The sequence below is a fragment of the Ovis aries genome, chromosome 10 (assembly GCF_016772045.2).
Source record: "Ovis aries strain OAR_USU_Benz2616 breed Rambouillet chromosome 10, ARS-UI_Ramb_v3.0, whole genome shotgun sequence".
In the NCBI taxonomy this organism is placed as follows: domain Eukaryota; kingdom Metazoa; phylum Chordata; class Mammalia; order Artiodactyla; family Bovidae; genus Ovis; species Ovis aries.
The window spans coordinates 35,639,522-35,655,711 of NC_056063.1; the positions used below are offsets into that span (position 1 = coordinate 35,639,522).

The 16,190-nt window shown below is 54.2% G+C and overlaps 1 protein-coding gene across 1 annotated transcript in view; it reads right to left on the reverse strand.

The window, feature by feature from the left end:
* The window catches only part of FGF9 (fibroblast growth factor 9), a 29,474-nt gene extending 14,794 nt beyond the window's left edge, over positions 1-14,680 (reverse strand). Inside the window, exons 1-2 of the mRNA XM_027973665.3 lie at positions 14,012-14,680; positions 5,144-5,247 (exon numbers count right to left, since the gene is read on the reverse strand). Coding sequence (XP_027829466.1) covers positions 5,144-5,247; positions 14,012-14,288 — 381 coding nt within the window. The 5' untranslated portion in view covers positions 14,289-14,680. The remainder of the gene's footprint in view (positions 1-5,143; positions 5,248-14,011) is intronic.
* Between the last annotated feature and the right edge of the window lie 1,510 nt (positions 14,681-16,190).

A 16,190-nucleotide genomic window follows, 5' to 3' on the forward strand; every position in this document is an offset into this window, starting at 1 on the left:
TCTGACGTCACCTTCAGCGCTAAGCAGCAAAACCCTCACCACTGGAACTTATGGGAAGAGAAACGACATCCTTGGACTGTCCGTGTGGCCCAGGTGACACCTGGCTTCCCAGCAATTCACCCAGGAGGCCATGGGAGGAGGCCACCCCCCCAACCCCAGTAGCCCTGGGGACAGGTATGCTGCACACGAAGCTGTATCTCAGCCCCACTCAGGTAGCTTCACCCATCACATCAGACCCCGCCCACCACTCCAGAGCCCAGCCATTCCACGGTCCAGGGTGAATTTGAATATACACGTGGTTTGCGTTGCAGTCGCCAAAGGAGCACAGAGTATCTATGTGTGTACATACTCAATTAAAACAAAAATAATTTAAGGCAAATGGGGTTTGGGGATGTGAGATATTTTGCCATTTCCTCTTACCGGGGTGGACATAAACCTTCATCCTGGGATGGGTGGTCCTTGAAGCCCCCCAACCACTGCCCCCCTCCGTGGAAACACCGCACGAGGGACAGCTCTGGTTCACACAGGCCCAGCCAGTGTGGACAGGCACCCCACGTGATGTTCTGGGCTTTAAAGTTTCTACGCAGTGGAAACACAGTCTGAATCCAGCACACCCTGGTTACTGATTACACAGACTCACATGGACCCAGCCGGGTGCAGCTGTGTCTCTGGAAATGTAACAACTAACCAACGGTCCACAGGTGCCTGTGTGACCAGCGTCTCTGGCAGGTGGTGGCCAGGCTCCCATGCTCCAGCACTGGCCTGAGTCCTTGCTTTGTCCCAAAAGCTCTGGCCCAGGAGCAAGTTACCCCACCTCTTCTCTTTCAGCCTTAACAGCTAAGCAAGGTCCCAGCAGCAGAAAACCGGGGTGGCCCAGGTGGAAACCCAGGATAGTGGAGGTGGACAATGACGGTTCAGGTCACGCTATCTACGTGTGACATACTACACAGGTACAGGCGTGACCAGCCAAGTGGCTGGGGTGACGACCCTACATGCCAACAGCATGCGACACACACAGCAGGGCCTTCAGGAGACAGAGACCGGCTCCTAAGAGCCAAATTCAGTGGAAAAGACCAACGAGAATGAAAACTCCAGACAGAAAACAGCAGGTGCTGAAAGGGATACAATCAGGCGTCTGTCATCCTCCTCATCACGTCTTCAGGTCCCATGCTCCCCTTTCCTGCATCATTACAGTTCTAGAGATTGTGCTGCCTCTTTTTAATGAAAATGTCAACAACTCTCATTAAAGGCAGGTTTCTTGAAACAGATTAATTGTTTTCAAGGCATTCTTTTTTAAAGAAGTATTTATTACAGTGAATTATTCTTAACACTTTGAAGTAACCTGATGATGCTCAGATGATTTAGGTTAAGACCCTAGAGGTAACGAAGCCTTACGTCTACTCTCTGTCATGAAAACAAAAGTGAAAAATGTAAACTAATATTCTAACATTTTAATTCTCTGCCCAAGTATACACTCGTGTGTGTGTGTGTGTGTTTGTGTGAGAGAGAGAGAGAGAGAGAGAGAGGGAGAGAGAGAGAGAGAGAGAGATCTAAAGAGAGAGAGAGAGAGATCTAATACCCTTCCTAAATCTCACCCAGGCAGGGTAGTCTAATCTTTACATTTGAAAAATTACACACCGTTCCTTTTATGCCTCCCTTTTTGGAGACTCCTATACATCCCTCAAAACCCAGTGAAATGCTGCCACCCAATTTCCCCAGGCAATTACTTAGACACTCTTCTGGATTCTCAGGATATCTGTGATTCCTCTAACATGGTGCAGTTCACACTGAACTGAATTATTTATAGGTCTATTTCTCCCACCAGAGTCTGAGATACTTGCTGTGTTGTCATGCACTTAGCACAATGCTGGGCACATATTAAGTATAAATGTTTGAAGAAATGAGCAGATGAATGGACATCTAGGGATGAATTCAAAACAGGATTACAATAATCAAACTCCATCCCAGAAACAGAATGGCTCAGATCTTCCTTAAATCACATCATAGTATACATCAGCAATAGAGTTTTTCCTGTCTCCACAGTATGACAGGGTGTGTGCATGCTAAGTCACTTCAGTTGTGTTTGACTCTTTGCAACCCTATGGACCATAACCCGCCAGGCTCCTCTGTCCATGGGGATTCTCCAGGCAAGAATACTGGAGTGGGCAGCCATTCCCTTCTCCAGGGGATCTTCCCAACCCAGGGACAGAACCCACATCTCTTATGTCTCCTGCACTGGCAGTTGGGTTCTTTATGACTAGCGCCATCTGGGAAGCCCTCTGACAGGGTTCAGAATACTATATATTTTTCTGAAGAAGTATTATCCCATTCACCTCTGACCTTTTAGATCTAATACTAATATAGTCTTGGAAGCAAAAGAACCACATAAATGAAAAGAGAAAAAACAATCCTAAATACACTTTACATTAACTTTTGCTGCACTTACACATGCATAGACTTTATAAAAGTGATGGCTAATTCCCCAAATCTCCTGTTCACCTTCTTTCCCAATGAGATCAGTCTTCCCAAGGTTTCCTCAATGTTTAGAAACACACCTTCTCCACTCCGCTGAGCTTCACACAACTTCATATAGGTAAACTTCTCAGCTACGGTTTCTGGCGCACTCATAACAGAATCGCTGCCTGCTTCTCCCTCCTTCTCTCGGTCTGTTTGGGATGGAGAGGGGATGTGCGGGTCACCCCATTCTCACTGCCACACAAGGGTGATGACAACCACAGTGCAGTGTGGCTCTGGCCACCGAGGAGATGGACTCCCTCACATCTGTGTGAGGTGTGCACACAGGCAAACCAGGCAGGCAGCATGGAAGAGGCAGTCCTGCTGTGTAACATCATGGGCACACAGAGAACATCAAAGGACAGGCAGGGAAGATGGGAGTGAAGCCCAGTCAGCCCAAGGCATGAAAGGCCCAGACCCAGAGCAGAGGAGCCGTGAGGCCGCCCGAGTCTAGCCCCTGTCTGGACAGGAGGAGCAGGCGGGGGCTCCTGGCATCCCAATGGCCACCACCCTCCCCGGACACCATCCTCTCCAGCCTCTGCCCCTCCCCCAGGGATGAACGCTAGGACAACACATCACAGCGCGGCTCAACATGGGGACAGCAGAGAGGGACATTCCCTCCAGCAGGGCCCAAGGGACACACTGACCACACAGGCAGAGACAGCCAGGGCTGCACCTCAAGGGTCGGGAAGCCATGAATAAACCACAATGTTCAATCCACTGCAACCCAACGAGGACCCTCGCCAGTGCAGGCCCAGGCTGTGTGCAGAGCAACACTGAAAGGAAACCTGCAGCCCCCACCTCAACACACTAGAGAACACGGACCCACAACAAACAGAGACACAACCACATCGGAAGTCTACATTCCTGGAGTGGACACATAACAAACATGGACACAACCAACATGGACACACAACCAACGTAGACACACAACCAACACAGACAAACAACCACACCAGAAGTCTATGTTCCTCCAGTGGACACATAACCAACATGAACACACAGCCAACATAGACACATAATCACACCAGAAGTCTACATTCCTCAGGTGAGGATGGAAACATAAAGAAGGCGCTGCCGGAGCCCAGAGGACACACACGCACACACAAGATGCTGACCCAGAACTCGGGCTCCAGTGGGTAGGGAAGGTTTTGCAGAAGAGGCAGTAGTGTCACCGAATCCTAAAGAAAAAAAGCTGCCTCCTGAGGCACAGGGAGGAGGGGACGGCAGGGCGGGGTGGGGGACACGACCCCACAGCCCATCAGATGACAAGTGACCAGAGAAGAGCAGGGAGGCAGACCTGAGGCACATGAGACAGGGACAGGAGACGGCCTAGCAGAGCAGACCTGGGCAGCAAGGTTTGGCGGGGCGAGTGGATAGAGGCAGGTGGCCGCCGCCTTCAGGGCAGGAGCTCAAGCAGTCTGAGCGGGAAGCGGCGGCGTCGGGGGCTAAGGAACCCTCTGTTGGTGGGACCAGGGTGGGCACGGGGGAGGCTGGAGGCTGAGGAAGGAAATGAGGGGGTGGGCAAATGCGGGCCTGATCAGCTGTCCACCAAGCAGGGCCCCAGCCTGAGGACACCTCCAGGCAGGCAAGGACACAGAGGGCAAGGGGGCTGTCCCACCTCTGCTGGGCACCTCAGGCTCTGAACCAGGCAGCGGGCCTCACAAACCCCGAGTCAGGCCTCCCCGCCACCCCATGGTCACCAGATCTCTGCCCCAGGGGGGCTCAACCGGGGACACGCAGAAAGGGTGGGGGCAAGGAAGAAGGCAGACGGGCCCCTGAAAGAAGGCAGATGTGGCCCCACAACGGGCCACAGCCTCGAGGACACAGGTCCATCTGCTGTGGACAGAACGTGGCCTCTGACTGCCCACTCGTCCATCCCTGCCTTCAGAGCACTTCACCTTAATGCATGCTGCATAAAACACATAAAACAACATAACGTATATGGGCTACACTTTATGTACACAACTTTTAAACAATTTGACATGAGGCACTGAGATCTATGCTCAGAAAACTCTGAAGACCACAATTCCAGGTGCCCGGCCAGCTGCAGTGAGTGCTCTCTGCCTCCACAGGGAGCTTCCAACCCACTGGAGACAGGAAGGAAGACATAAAAGAAAAGAAACTCATAATACTTACAAATAATTATTATATTTTTCTATTCCTTTTCGCCTACAAGAATATCTGACAGTAATTTCCATCTCCCTTGTCTCTACATAATGAAAATCTTATGTAGCTCAGAAAAAGGGCTGATACTCACTGCATGGTCTATTTCTAGTTTTAATTACAATGCTTGCCAAAGCTGGGGAGAGATCATTTCAATTCATTTCAAAAATAACTCCCATTCAATACCAGAAGATGGGATTTTTCACAGTTTTGAATTTTTTATTTACTGGGTAATGAAAATGGCTCAGCATATAAATAAAGCGTTTGCTTTAGAAACTTTGGTCTAGTGAAGATTCAGGGCTGACATCTATTCATAACAATGAAGTGGTTTTCTTCAAAAAAGTGAAAACCTACACTCCCCTTCCCACCACCACCAGTTTCATTTCTATTTATAACCTCAAGAAAGAGTGGTTCCCAGCAAACGTGAGTCAGGGAGGCTGGCGAGGTGGCCCGCTGCACTTACCGATCCATATAGCTCCCCCTTCTCATTCATGCCGAGGTAGAGTCCACTGTCCACGCCACGGATGCTGACCAGACCCACGGCTATACTGATAAATTCCAGGATCCCTGCAAGACCAAGACAGAGGGACACAGGTCAGGGCCTGGAGCACTGCCCTCCACACATCCACAAGCCCAGAGCACCGAAGAGGAGCACTTACTCAGGAATCGTCTTCTCTTAAAACCACTGCCCCAAAGAACTGATTTTTCCACTAGATCTTAGCTTCTAGTTATGAGACAAAAACATTTATCAACATGACACATAACAAAAAAAAAATGTTTTTAAATAAAAAGCTAGCATTTATTTTCTCTTTTAAACTTTTTATTTTATTTTATATTGGAGTATAGCTGATTAGCAATGTTTTGATAGCTTCAGGTGGACAGCAAAGGGATTCAGCCATACATATACATGCATCCATTCTCCCCTACACTCTCCTCACATCCAGGTTGCTACATAACACTGAGCAGAGTTCCCTGTGCTGTACAGGAGGTCCCTGTTAGTTATCCATTTTAACTACAGCCGCGTGGACATGTCCATCCCCAACTGCCCCCAACTATCTCTTCCCCCTAATTTTCCCCCCAACCTTCCCCCATCCTCATAACCATAAGTTCATTCTCTTAAGAAAAAATCTGGTATTTACATAGATATGGTAAGAAATGACAGGTCAGATAAGCCAGTGTACATGTTTTAAGTTATACGAGTATAATGTAAGAGAAAAGTTACTTCTACTTTAAAACTGTGAAATGAAGTATCCGTGTATGGGCATGGATTGGAAAAAAGTTCTATTCAGAGAGAAGTCTATGTCTCTTCAGTAAGAATGGAGATGCCAACCAAAGACTTGTCTGGTTTACATCGAAAATTATCCGGCTCTCTCTATCCAATATAACTGTATTATGCTCCATCTGGAAAACTAAAAGGCCTACATCCCAAATATTTCTGCTTAAACAAAGTATTGATTTTTCTCTGTGCTTATCTAAGCCGCAAAGAGATAGTTAAGCAATTAAGATAACACAATATTTGGAGGAAAAAAAAAATGCTCATTCCAAAAAAATGCTCTTGATTTAAAATAGGCATGGATTACTATAACCCAAAATCAAATCAACATAACAATCTTATTTCCTTCTTTCCTCTTGCTTACCTCACTAAGAATAACATTGCCTAAACTGGGCATAAATCCAGAATTTTATAGTCACACAACAGCAGCTCTAGGTTCCATAACAATAGTGTTGTTTTAACATGATTATCCAACGGCATTTTGGGACAATAGTAAGACACTCACGCTCAGCCATTTTCTCCACATTTTGTATTAAAGTGCTACACTCTGTGTAAACCTTGCATTAACACATACCAAATACTGAGCTGTTTTAGAAATATCTGCAAATATTAAAGTAATTTACTTACATTTAAAAAGTTTAGAAAAAATAGGGATAACTGCGCTACAGTCAGTCTCCTGTGACTTGTAAAAAAGCACTTACATGGATTTTTAAACAATTAATTTTGCAACTCTCACAAAACAGACTGTGCAGCAATCATAGCAAGACATGGAGTACATAAATCTAATAAAGCAAAGGTTCCAAGGTGATGGACAGAGAGAGAGAGACTGCTTATAAAAGGGTGTTCCTAGTCCTGTTATAAGCACAAAATGTAACACATTCTTTGAGCTTAGTTTACAGGCTGTCCATCTGAACATGCGAAAAAAAAAAAAAAAACACAACAACTATGTATTTTAACAGAATGTGAAATAATGTGTGGGAAAATATGATGAGAAATTGCCTTCTGAATCTGATAATCGGTGAGTCTCGAATGAAAAACACATCTGAAATAAGTTCATTAATCAGCCATTCCCTACCTCACAAAGCAAATGGAAAGACAAATAAGGCAATATTTCCATAAGAGTCAGTTCATGTGAGATGCACGCCCTTATTGATGAATCATTTTATTTCATTATGCCACATCCAACTCTTAGGATTAAAAATAACTTACACTGTGGCATTTTATTACTAAAGGAGTCACATACTACAGTGTGTCTCTTCTTAGCTACCTGAAAACACACACTGTAAATCATAGTAATCCTGAAATAGGATAAGGAATTCATTAAGGTCCAATTTTCACTGTAAAATGGAAACATTTTGCCCCATTGCAGCTGAACAATTTAATACAGTATGTCAACTGAAAGTCATAAAACTAAAAGATACTTGCACCTTCTAAGAGGGTATTTGATGATCTTTTCTTTCCCTAACATGAGGCAGCTCTGAGAGAACTAATAACAGCTATCAACGAACATTGCCCATCAGCCCCAACAAAACCTAAGTACACGAGCTCTGACAAAGCCATGTGCCTGGCTGGTCTACAGGACATCAGAAGCACCAGTCTCGTCAGTGACAACCCAAACAGCCAGGGTCCTCCAGCATCTAGTGTGTGCCCTGTGAGAGGCCTGACACTCGGGCCACATAACAGCCCAAGGCGTCATCACATGCGAGCCGTCAGATGACATATGGGGACACTAGGCTAAGGACAACCTCCCCGGGAGCAATCAGACTCCAAGGCCTAGGTCCTTACTGACCACGCACATCTTCCCATCAGCTTTACCTTTCCTCAAAAGTCTGGGATTTCTGTACTACTTTTTTTTTTAATTAATTTATTTTAATTGGAGACTAATTACAATATTGTAGCAGTTTTTGCTATACATTGACATGAATCAGCCATGAGTATACATGTGTTCCTCATCCTGAACCCACTCCCACCTCCCTCCCCATCCCATCCCTCAGGGTCATCCCAGTACACCAGCCCTGAGCACCCTGTCTCATGCATTGAACCTGGACTGGTGATCTATTTCCCATATGATAATATACATGTTTCAATGCTGTTCTCTCAAATCATCCCATCCTCGCCTTCTCTCACAGAGTCCAAAAGTCGTTCTTTATATCTGTGTCTCTTTTGCTGTCTCACATACAGGGTTATCATTACCATCTTTCTAAATTTCATGTGTATGCGTTAATATACTATATTGGTGTTTTTCTTTCTGACTTCTTCACTCTGTATAACAGGCTCCAGTTTCATCCACCTCATTAGAACTGATTCAAATGCATTCTTTTTAACAGCTGAGTAATATTCCATTGTGTATATGTACCACAGCTTTCTTATCCATTCATCTGCTGATATGGTCATTCCCTCACTAGGGAAATGGAAGATGTTGTCGAGATGAGGCTTGGCCGAGCCAGCGCTCAGGACAAGCAGCAGCAGAGGAAATGAAGAGCAGGCGGGCTCCTGTGTCTGCACTCTCTTTACACAGGATGTGGGAAGGTGGGCAGCTCGGTGTGTTAATATACTGATTTTGTGCACACACAATGTAAGTTCTGAAATGATTATTACACATTTTGGAAATGAAAGTGGTAAGAGATCAATCTTGTTATCTCCTGGCATCAATAAGACATGTACTCATTCATTAAATCAACAAACTAAGGAGTAAACCAATGGGCATGCCCGGTGGTTCAGCAGTAAAGAATCTGTCTGCCAAGACAAGAGATGTGGGTTTAAACCCTGGGTCTGGAAGATCCCTGGAGAAGAAAATAGCAACCCACTCCAGTGTTCTTGCCTGGGAAATTCCATGGACAGAGGAATCTGGAGGGCTACAGTCCATGGGGTCACAAAGGAGTCAGACACCAGTGAGCAACTGAACAACAACAAATTGTAAGCCAAGCACCACAGCAAGGACTAGACTATGACCTCAAAGAGCTTCCCATCTAGTGGGCAGAAGGACAGACAACCAGGTAAGTGTAATAACAATGGGGGAGATGCAATGAGAGGTGGGTATTTCTGGTAGGCAGGCAGCTCACTCAGGCTGGGAAAGGGGAGTCTGGGGTGCTTCCAAGGGTTAAGACCAGAGACAAGTCTTCAAGGAGAGAGACTTCAGATGAGAAGGAGCTACATCTAGGGACCCCAGATGAAAAGGATGTCATCACCTCAAACTAGCATCCTTAGCTCTGCAGCCCCTTAAGATGCAGAGACCTCAAAAAAACAGCCCAGCTTTTCATGAGGTCATCTCGTGATCTGAGGGCAAACAGAATCTAGAACATCTGAGTCACAGCTGCTCCCCCACATGCAGAGCTCATCAGAGCTACAAGGCCAGGAAGACCTGGCAACATGGCAACAAGCCCCTGCCCCACCCAGACTAGAATCCTTGACATTCCTGGTACTATCCTGTCCACCAGAACTCCAGAACCTCCAGCAGGTAGGCTATCCTCTCTCTGGGCCCAAGCCAGTGCCAAGCATCTGCTTCGGACTGCACTTATCTGAGCAGGGATGCCCCCTCCATGGCTGTTTCCACCAGCATGAGACACAGGGTGGGGTGTGGCTGTTGGCTCAGGAAGAACCTGGGGAGAAAGCTTCTGTGTAGACACAGAAGGGCAAGAAGGAAAGAACTAGGAAGAGTAGAAAGGAGGGAGGGAGTGGCCCGTCTCTCTTAGGCAGTGCAGGAGGGCCACAGCCATAGGCACCGATGGAGTGACCTGGGCAGCCGAGCTCCGTGATGGTGGCATCTAGCTGGGCCCTTCCACAGCAGGCAAGCACTCCCATGAGGATGCAGTCCCCGGGCCCAGAAGGCCTGGTGGGGTCTGACAGGGCCCACGGTCATCTGTGGTCCACAAGAAGCCAGGTCAGTTCCTGAACCCCTTCAGGAAAATGACCTCAGCACAGTATCCCCCTGACCCCAGACTCACCAGGTAAGCCGTGTTTGGCCCCAGGCTCTGTGCACATGGACCACTACCCCAAAGCTGGCCTTGCTCCCAGGAGGCCCTCAGCCCTGGGCCACACCTCCGCTGGCCCTGGGAAGTGCGTGGGCCATGTGAAACAACCCTCCAGCCTAAAAGCCCCCAACACTTAACAGACCTGCATTCTTCAGAGGACAAGAATGTGTGCAGGCTGTGGAGAGAGGCACCAGGGCAGGCTTTCTAAAATAGATTAACCTCCCCCCTCCAGCCCCCTGCTTGGAGAGAACGGCACACCAGGGCTGCCAGATCAGTCATCTCAGAGCCTGAGGCCTTGAGCAAAGCCCAGGGTTCATTTGGGAAATGACTAGCTGAACGGGAGCCACCACCTCACCGATTTTTCCAGAATCTGGGCCTATCCTGAGAACAGCATCCTTTCCCTGACTGATACTGAAGAACAGATACACAGAACTAAGTCGTTTCAAGCGAGACCCTTGGAAATTGGATTGTTTAACCTGTTTTTTTAAAGCTCAGCTATTGATCATATTTCTCCCCTCTGGCACTACTACTACACCTGACCCCGGGACCGGCCGCCCCAAGGCCCCGGCGAGGACCAGCCGGCTCCGCACCAGGCTGGGTCACCCGGCTCGGCTTCCGCGTGCCAAGTCAAATAGCGGATCAGGCCCCAGGCTCCCTGTTTTTATTATCCGCATTACCATTTCCTCCACTGATTTTTCTGCTCACTTTTTCCGTCCAGCACGATTAGGGAACGAACCGTCTGGTTCCCCTGGGCCTATCACCCCAGATGGGATCCTGGGTCCCCTTCTCCGGGCCTGGCCTCCGCACCAAGCCAGCGCCCCCCACCCGGGGAAAACAAAGGGCCCCCCGCGGCCCCCGCGCCCGCGTCGCGGACGTACAGCTCCCGCAGGCACAGCCGCAAGGCTCCCCGCCCCCCGCCCGCACTGACGATGCTGTGTCACCGCCGCAGCCGCAGTCACCTGCGTGGGGGCGCGGGGGGGGCGTCTCTCCCGCTTCCTCTGCCATTTCCCGTGGCAGGTGGAAAACGCACCTTCTGTTTTAACCGAGGTGCAAGCCCCCTTGGCCCCCTACCCACAGCTCCTCTCCTCTAGAGGCTTGGAAGACAAACCGGGGGTGCTCTCGAGGTCCCCAGGGCGCGGCTGGAGGGATGCGCGCGGGGGAGACGAGGGGGTCCTAGGTGCGGCGGGCGGGGCGAGGTGGGCGCCAGGTGTGCTGGCCGCGCCCCCCCGCCCGCCCCGCTCAGGGTCCTAGCGCCCACTCGCCCCCGGGCGGGGCCCGGAGCCAGGGTGGGCGGCCTGCGCCGCGCTGCGGACATTGCTGACACTGAACCTGCCGCGGCGGGAGGCCGCGGCGCTGACGGATCCTGTGGGGGCTTCTCCGCGCCGCCCCCGGATGGAAGCCGCAAGAAGCCGGCCGCCGCGCCCTCCCTCCCCGCCCCCACCGCGCGCGCAGCCCGCTCCGCCGCATCCGAACCCGGCGCGGGCGCGCCCCTCCCCCGCCGCCCGCGGCGGCCGACCCCAGCCCCCGGCCCCCACCCCGCCCAGCTCCGGGCCCGGGCTTCCGCTGCCCGGCCCCCCAGCCAGCGCCGCCCCCAGCTGCCCGCCGGCCGCGCGGGCGGACGGGGAGAGGACGCGTCACCTCCGGGATTGGGGGCGGGAGTGCCGAGGCCGCGTTTTGTTTTACGGTCTCCGTGCAGCCGCCGGGCCCGCGTCCTTGTCGGCTGACCCCGGAGCGCGCCTCTCGGCCGCCACCCCCCCATCCGGCCCCCGGCCCCCTCTGTCCACCCCGGTCCCTCGCTGTCCCCGAGGCAGAGGCACTGGATTCCTAATGACCGGGTTGCGTGTAGCGAACGTCCTACCCGAAAGGTGACTGCGTTTAAAAAACAAACAAAAAAAAAAGCGCACGGAGAGGAGGAGAAGCCCCAAGCGGAGCCTCCCGGTCTCCCCGGGCGGGCTCGGCTGCTCCGCACCGGAGGTCGCCGGCCGCAAGCGGGAGCCCACGGCGGGCTCCCCAGGCGGAGAGGGACGGCGGGTCCGCAACAATGGCACGCGGCCCCCTGCCTATGCCGCCCTTTGTCCCCTCTCTCTACCCCGCGGCCCCGGCCCTGCCGGCCGGCCCGACCCACCTCCGGCGCCGCGAGCCCACCGCTCCGGGACCCGGCTGTGCGCTCCGAAGGACGGAGAGGGGTCCGAGACGGGACTGGACTCCGGGGCCTCGGCCCCGCCGCGCGCGCCTCCGGCGGCTCCCGCCCCACGCGCGGCCACGCTGCTCCCGGCGGCGGCCCGATCCGCTGGACCTGCGTTCTCACGCCGCGAGCGCGAAGTGACGCGGCCCCGGGCTCAAGGAGCCCGATCCCTAAATGCGGCCGGAGTGCGCCCGGGCCCGGCGCCCCGGACTCGGCGGTCCCAGCAGCCCAGGACGCGCGGGGCGGGGGCGAGCCGCCGAACCCGAGCGCGTCTAGGACCGCGCGGAGCAGGCCGGCGGCAGCCGAGTGCGCGCGGGGCCCGGGCAGCCGAGTGGCACCTGCCGGCCGGCGCGCGGGGGCCCGGGCTGGGCGCGACGTCCACGCACCCGGCCGCCCGCCCTGGTCCGGAGCGCGGCGCGAGCGCTGGCGGCCTGGGGGCGGCCGAGGTGAGCGCTTGTGCGAAGTTTCGTCCTCGTTCCGCAGCGGCCGGAGCCGCCTCCACTTCTCGAGCTTCCTCTGGGTAACTGGAGACTGCAAAACGGACGGGGCCGCGGGAGCTGGGCGGGGGGGGACCCTGAGCCGTCTCCCTGGTGGGTCCCTCCGGGCCGAGGCTCGGAGAGGGAGGACAGAGGCAGGAAACCCCGGGGCCGGCCCATCTCAGGCCCGGGCCGGCCTCACGTCGGCCATCGTCTGCAGCCCACGAGCTACACGGACAGTTGAGACCGTGCTCAGCATCTGGCGTGAAGCTTGACGAACAGAAAGCACCACAGGACTTTGCTTTTACGACCTAGTTTAAGTTGTCAGAGGGGTTCGCTCAATAAGTTAACTCCTTCCAACAGTCCGGTTGCCCAAACACCGCCACCTCCCCCACCCCACCCCCAGCTTTATTTTGTAAGTATGGGGGGAAAAAAAACCAGGAGAAGCCCCTCCACCCACCACCCCCGGGGCGCTGCCGTCGGGCCCGGCGGCTCAGCGGGCACGTGTGTGCAGTCATTAGAGCGGACGGTCTCCAGCCTCCGGGGTCTGCAGCCCTCGTGCTGAGTCACAGACACCCTCCTCCGGAGATGAAGCCCTAGGAATGCCCTTTAAAATTAGCTCGCCGCTTTTGCATGCGCGCACACATGCACACCCGCACACCAGAGGCACCCAGGAATCCTACACAGGGCTGCGCGTGGTGGGAACTAGACAGCACAGGGCATAAGTCGATGGCTGGAAGGACAAACGACCCTAGACAGGGCCCTGCCCCTGCCCGAGTCCGTCCCCCAACCCCCCTGCGCCCTGCCCCTGCAGCCCCGGAGTCTGAAATACGACTTGAGTCTCTCCTCCCACGGAACAATCTGCAACCTTCGCCTAAAGCGCCCCAGTCCCACTCGGTGGGAATCAGCAATACGCTTCATTTACAATTTAAGCAGGACACTTTTTGGAGGAATAAAGGGAAGGGGCAAAAACTTCATTTGGCACGAGATGGTAAGCATTGCCTTGAGCAAAATGCATTTTAAGTTCTCCGTAGTTAATGATTAAAGCTTGAAACTCGTGGAATCACTCCATTCAAAAGAAACTTCCTAAACCCGATCTTGCCGGCCTATATGATGCAAAAGAACTAGGGGTATGTGTTATATTTATAAATCATGCCCTCCTTTAAAAAAAAAAAAGCCTTCCAGTGTAGACCCGCATCAGTGCCAGCGGCAGGTCTGCAATTCCGGAGGCTTTTTTCTCCCCTGGAGTTAATGAGACCGAATCAGTCCGAGACCAAGGGAGGCAGACCCCTTCCCGCAGACCCCTTCCCGCAGACCCCTTCCCGCAGACCCCTTCCCTCATCCCCCGCCCGCGCCCGGCCGCCTTCTGGGTAGCTGCGGTCCGAGCCTGCCAGCTCGGGCCCTCAAGGGTTAACGGTGCACCTACCGAACCGGCTGTGGTCCTTCCTGGTTCCCTGGATAGTACCGTTGGGGAAGATTTCTAAGTGAAATCCAGTCCTGCAGTACAGCTGCCTCCGCCTGAGAATCCCCTTTAAGTGATCCAAGTCCGTGACCGCGGGTCCCCTGGGAAGCCCCCCTGCTTCGGACTGACCCAGGTGGTCACTTAGCAAGACCGGGCTGTCCACCGGCAACACCGGCCCGTTCCCGAACGGCACCGCATCCTGCACGCCGAAATAGTTCCCAACTTCACCCAGGGGAGCCATCGGCAGAGTCGGCAGGCGTTCCGAGCACAGCGATAAACAATGATGATGGTGCCAACCCAGGAGGTACTCGGCGAGGTAAATCCAACTCCCGTCCCTCACTGCAGTTGCAGAGAGAAGAAAAGAAAAAGAAAAAAGGTCCTTTTCTTCAATCCATGAAATGCATCAATAAAAGTAACCTGCCGTTTCGCTGGCTCAGGTTCAAGGTCAAACCGCGGATAGTCTAAGCAAGCACCACTTTATACTCGCACACTGACATATTGATAAACGTATCTATGTATCTCTACACACAGATCCCCAGCTCTCGGCAGGCACGCAGGTCTTCATCTCATCCGACCGTAGGGAGGGAAAAAAATCCGGAGTTTCTCCATTAGGCTTGCGACCAGAATGACCATAGCAACTTAAATGCCTAGGCGTTATTATAGGGGTTTTTAAGATGCACGGGCTACGTCAGAATTTACGGATCCTGACTCCAGGAAGGCATGCGCTGTTTTTACTCTAACCGACTCTGCAGACATCAGCAGGAATCCTTCAAGGGAGGAAAAAAAAAAATCTCACGTTGGTGGCGGCGACGAATCTGCAGCCCCGTCCCCTCCTCCAAAAATGAGAAGGATGATAATAAAACAAAAAGAAGGGAAAACTTTAGGCGTCCAAGGCTGGTGTCCAGAGTCCTCCGGGGGCTCGGCTGGCGTCCATCGGCCGGGCGCGGGCGGCGGGCGGCGGCGGCGGCGGCGGGAGCGAGGGGCGCCGCGGCAGGACCCGCGTGCCGCCGGCGGCCGCGAACAGGTGTCGCCGGGGCGCGGGGCGAGGTGGCCGGAGCGCTCCTCCTGCGCAGCCCCGCGGCGCGCAGAGTGGCGCAGGCGGCGGCATTGGGCCGGGTTTAAGGTAGCGCCGCGCCGCCCGCGCTCCCCGCGGTCCTAGCGCCCGCCTCGCCCTCCGCGTTGCGGCAGGCCCCGCGCCGCGCGCCGGAGCGCGGGGACCAGGGGACGCCCCGAGCCTCCGGTCGCACAAAGGAGGCGCGAGACCGCGGGCCCCTGGGCCTCTGCGGCCGCGTCGCTCACGCGGAGTCGCAGCCACGAAGCTAACCCCTCGTTCGCTGCGGCGGCGGAGGTGCAGACTGAATCGGGAGAACTAGTTTTCCCACTTGGGGCTCGGGGGCTGCTTTGAGTTAAATAAAACTTAGCTAAGAGTTGGAGTGAAGGGGGCTGATTTAATGAGCTTGAACGGACCCCACAGTTGCGCTCTCATCTCTCCTGCAGACAGGAGCAAGCGGCGCGGCAGGTGGGACCGGTGAGGCGGGGGCGGGGGAATGTGCGCCCAGCCCCCTCCCACGCGCGCACACCGGCCGCAGTGGCCGCTCCTGGCCGGGTTCGGGGCTCTCCCGGCGTCTCACAAGCCGGCGCTGCGTTTAGGTCCCGCCCCGCGGCGCGGCGGGCTTGGGTGAGGGGGCGCCCGAGCACCGCCTCGCTCCGCGAGCTCGCCTGCGTCTGCGGAGAGTCCGGGTGCAGGAGCGCGCGCCGGGGGCTCCCCCTACCCTGGAACCCTGGACCGCGCTCCGAGGGGCGAGCTGGACCCGCCCTCGGGGGATGAGAAAGCCGAGGGCCCCGGGTCCCTCGCGGCCCCGAAGCCGCCGCCGAGCTGAGGGAGCCCGGTGCGGGGAGCGCCCAAGGGTCGCGGACGCTGCTTCCTGCTCTAAACCCGCGGGACGCACGTGGAAGTCGGAGCCCCGAGCCCGGGGCTCGGTTCTGCTCGCGGCCGGCGTCCCTCGCGCCCAACCCCGGGCTTGGGACAAAGAAATCCGGCGCCCGAGCTGCCAGGGAGCCGCGCGGCGCGCCCTGCGCCCGATCCCCGCGGGGCCGGTTGGAGCGCGGCACCCCCACGCCCACCCCCAGCCCGCCAGAGCGC